At 38.5% G+C, this 3,435-nt stretch overlaps 1 protein-coding gene across 1 annotated transcript; it reads left to right on the plus strand.

Annotated features, from left to right (window-relative positions):
* The first annotated feature begins 679 nt into the window (after positions 1–679).
* Positions 680–2,834, plus strand: ABCG23 (ABC-2 type transporter family protein). Its single transcript, XM_079078852.1, has one exon. It carries the CDS (start codon positions 761–763, stop codon positions 2,711–2,713), a length of 1,953 nt encoding a protein of 650 aa, XP_078934978.1. The 5' UTR covers positions 680–760; the 3' UTR covers positions 2,714–2,834.
* The last annotated feature ends 601 nt before the right edge of the window (positions 2,835–3,435 follow it).

Raw genomic sequence — 3,435 nt, forward strand, 5'->3', positions numbered from 1 at the left:
TAAGTTATCATTAGGTTAAAGGAAGTGAGTGTCGTGGTTGCGGAAGTCACCTTCCTCTCCACCTCGTTTTCTCAATTTGTTGAAGAGAGAGAATATGATCAGCTGCTGCACAAGAAAGAAGAGAGGCGCCTCCATCTCAGACACCTTGCCCCTCTACCTCCTCCTTGTCGTGTCCCTTCAACCTTATGGTGCATGATAGTTGCTTTCAACATTAATTGTTTGGTATCATACCAAATTGGCAAATTGGTGAAAATATGATATTGTTAAAAAACGTATCAACACATAAAGTCCAACAACTTAAATTTTCAGTATAATTCAAAAGGATAATGCGTCAAAATTATTGTTCTTTATTGTATGAATGGCAATTTTTTAATCATCTTGAGTCCATCCACTAGACTAATTAATTGGCTAGAACCTACATGTATATCAAAATACATTAAAAAAAATTTCTTGTAAATTAATATTGTCGTTAAAAAGAGCTATAAAAATAAATCGTAGAAGTACTTTTTTTGTTAGCGAACAATTAATTTTTGGCTTTCTTATCATCGGTTTTTTTTTTTTTTTTTTTTTTTTTTTGCCAATTACCTCGGTCTACAAGAAACTTAAATTAGCTCACCAAAGTTAGGAAACCCAGTATACCAATAACTCAATAAGCATGGATTTAGCCTACCCAACTCTCCTAACCCCCAACATTTCATCCTCTTACATTTCTCACCCAAACTTGCTTCAGTTTCCATAACTTCAACCCTCCAACTCAAAAATGGCATCTTGCTTCCACAGCCCGAACATCGAAGATGATACTGCCGCCCTATTCACCGCCTCCGACAACTCCCCGGAGCAATCCACCACCCCCTCCTCCTCCTCTCGCCATTCACCACCACCACCACCTTACCCTTCCAAACCATCCTACAAACTCACCGTCAAAAACCTCTCCTACACCATCAAATCAAGCCACCAATTCACACTTCCATGGCTCCTAAACAAGCCAAAACGAATCAATATCCTCAAATCAGTATCCTTCATAGCACAAAGCTCAGAAATCATGGCGATTGTGGGGCCAAGTGGGAGCGGGAAGTCGAGTTTGCTTCATTTTATCTCCGGTCGTGTTCGTGACAACACTTTGGATCCCAAAACCACCATTTCACTCAACGATTTCCCGATCACAAGCCCTTCACAGATGAAGAAGATATGCGGATTTGTGGCACAAGAGGACAACTTGCTTCCTTTACTAACTGTAAAGGAAACATTAATGTATAGTGCTAAGTTTCGGCTAACTGAAATGAGCTCAAAAGAGAAGGAACATCGAGTCGAGTGTCTTATCCATGAGCTCGGGTTGGTTCACGTTCGTGATAGTTTTGTAGGAGACGAAAACGATCGAGGGATATCAGGTGGAGAGAGGAAACGGGTGTCGATTGGTGTCGACATGATTCCCGATCCTCCGATTCTACTACTTGATGAACCTACATCAGGTTTGGATAGCAGCTCGGCCCTTCAAGTGATCGAGCTGTTATCCAACATGGCAACGTCAAAACAACGAACCATTATTTTATCAATCCATCAACCGAGTTACCGAGTCCTTCAATACATTTCCAACTTCCTGATCCTTTCAAACGGATCTGTAATCCATAATGGTTCCCTCGAGTCACTCGAGGGAACCATTAACGAGCTGGGATTCGAAATCCCAGCTCAACTCAACGCGCTTGAGTTCTCCATGGAAATCAAAGAAACCCTAGAAACATCATACAACTCAAAAGAACCGGTTGCCACGTTTCAAGAACTTATCGAACCGTCTTTCGCGACTGTATGGGCCGAACAAACAAACGGTACGTTTCAAGAGCTTTTACGAAGAGATCAATCAGTCCGGCCAAAAGCTCGATATAATGAAATTCTGATCCTTTGCACGAGATTTTGGAAAACTATATACAGAACAAAACAACTGTTCTTAGCAAGAACGATGCAAGCAGTTGTGGGAGGCCTCGGTTTAGGTAGCGTGTATGTAAAGGTCGAGAATAACGAAAATGGTATCGCAGAAAGATTAGGACTTTTTGCTTTTAGTCTTAGCTTCCTTCTCTCTTCAACAGTTGAAGCCCTACCGATATATCTTCAAGAACGTAGAGTTTTAATGAAAGAAGCATCGAGAGGAGCCTACAAGACTTCATCTTACATGATCGCCAACACCATCGTGTTCCTCCCGTTTCTTTTCATAATCGGCCTCCTCTTTTCGATTCCTGTATATTGGCTAGTGGGACTTGACCCTTCGGCGACTGCATTTGCGTTTTTCGTGTTTGTGGTGTGGCTAATCGTGCTAATGGCTAGTTCGTTGGTTCTCTTTCTGAGTGCAGTTTCTCCTGATTTCATCTCCGGGAACTCGTTGATTTCCACTGTTCTTGGTGCGTTTTTTCTGTTTTCAGGGTATTTTATACCGAAAGAAGTGATACCGAAGTATTGGATGTTTATGTATTATGTGTCGTTGTATCGGTATCCATTGGACTCGTGGTTGGTGAACGAGTATTGGGGTCGGAGGGAGGTTTGTTTCTCTGGTGAGGGTAGTGGTTCGACGTGCTTGATGACTGGAGACGATATCTTGAAGGGGAGAGGGCTTCAGTGGGATACACGATGGATGAATGTAGGCGTGATGTTTGGGTTCTTTGTGTTTTATAGGGTACTTTGTTGGATCATTCTTGCACGAAAGGTTTCGAACACAACAATATGAGTTTGTTTTTTTATATATAAAGAAATGTAAGATTTTGGTAAATCGTGTTGTTACTTGGTATGTGTTTGGTTTGAAGAAATATGCATCAAGGACGTTATTTATAAATGTTTATTATTAAACCGGCCACCATATTTTAACAATAATAATTATTATAAATGTTGTTGTTATTGTGTATTATACTATTAATTATAAGAGTCAAGAATTTGCAAAATCGTTTTACCTTAGACTTTTTTACATTTAACAAAATTATGATCATAAAATCGAATAAGATCTAAAGATTCTACAAAAATAAATTGATCTTCAAATTTGTTTGCTAGGTTTTGTTTATACAGTATCCATTATAACTCAATATTGATTATGACATCAATGAATAGCTTCAATCTTAAACATGAACCATAATTTTTTTCGCTGCAAACCGATAACATTAAAAAGAAAACATATTAAACAGAATAATAAACAAGATTCTAGTGATCATATATAACTAAAGACATAAGACCACAAAAAGAATAACATAGAACATCACCCCTTAATTCAAAATGAATAGATTAAGGAGTGATTATGAGACTCTTGTGTTATTCATTAAGGGGTGATTATGAGACTCTTGTGACTTATGATACTTGTTTTCAAATTAAATGGATGATTTTTTAGCCCCAACTATATAATAAAGACTAAAATATGAGATTGAATCGAATTAAGACCTAAGTCAAGATTCTAACATTCCA

Source organism: Lactuca virosa, chromosome 1, assembly GCF_052849685.1.
Source record: "Lactuca virosa cultivar CGN04683 chromosome 1, Lactuca_virosa_CGN04683_v6, whole genome shotgun sequence".
NCBI classification, from domain to species: Eukaryota; Viridiplantae; Streptophyta; class Magnoliopsida; order Asterales; family Asteraceae; genus Lactuca; species Lactuca virosa.

Excerpts from the sequence above, each read along its gene's own strand:
- ABCG23 (XM_079078852.1), top strand. The coding sequence starts at position 761 with ATGGCATCTTGCTTCCACAGCCCGAACATCGAAGATGATACTGCCGCC.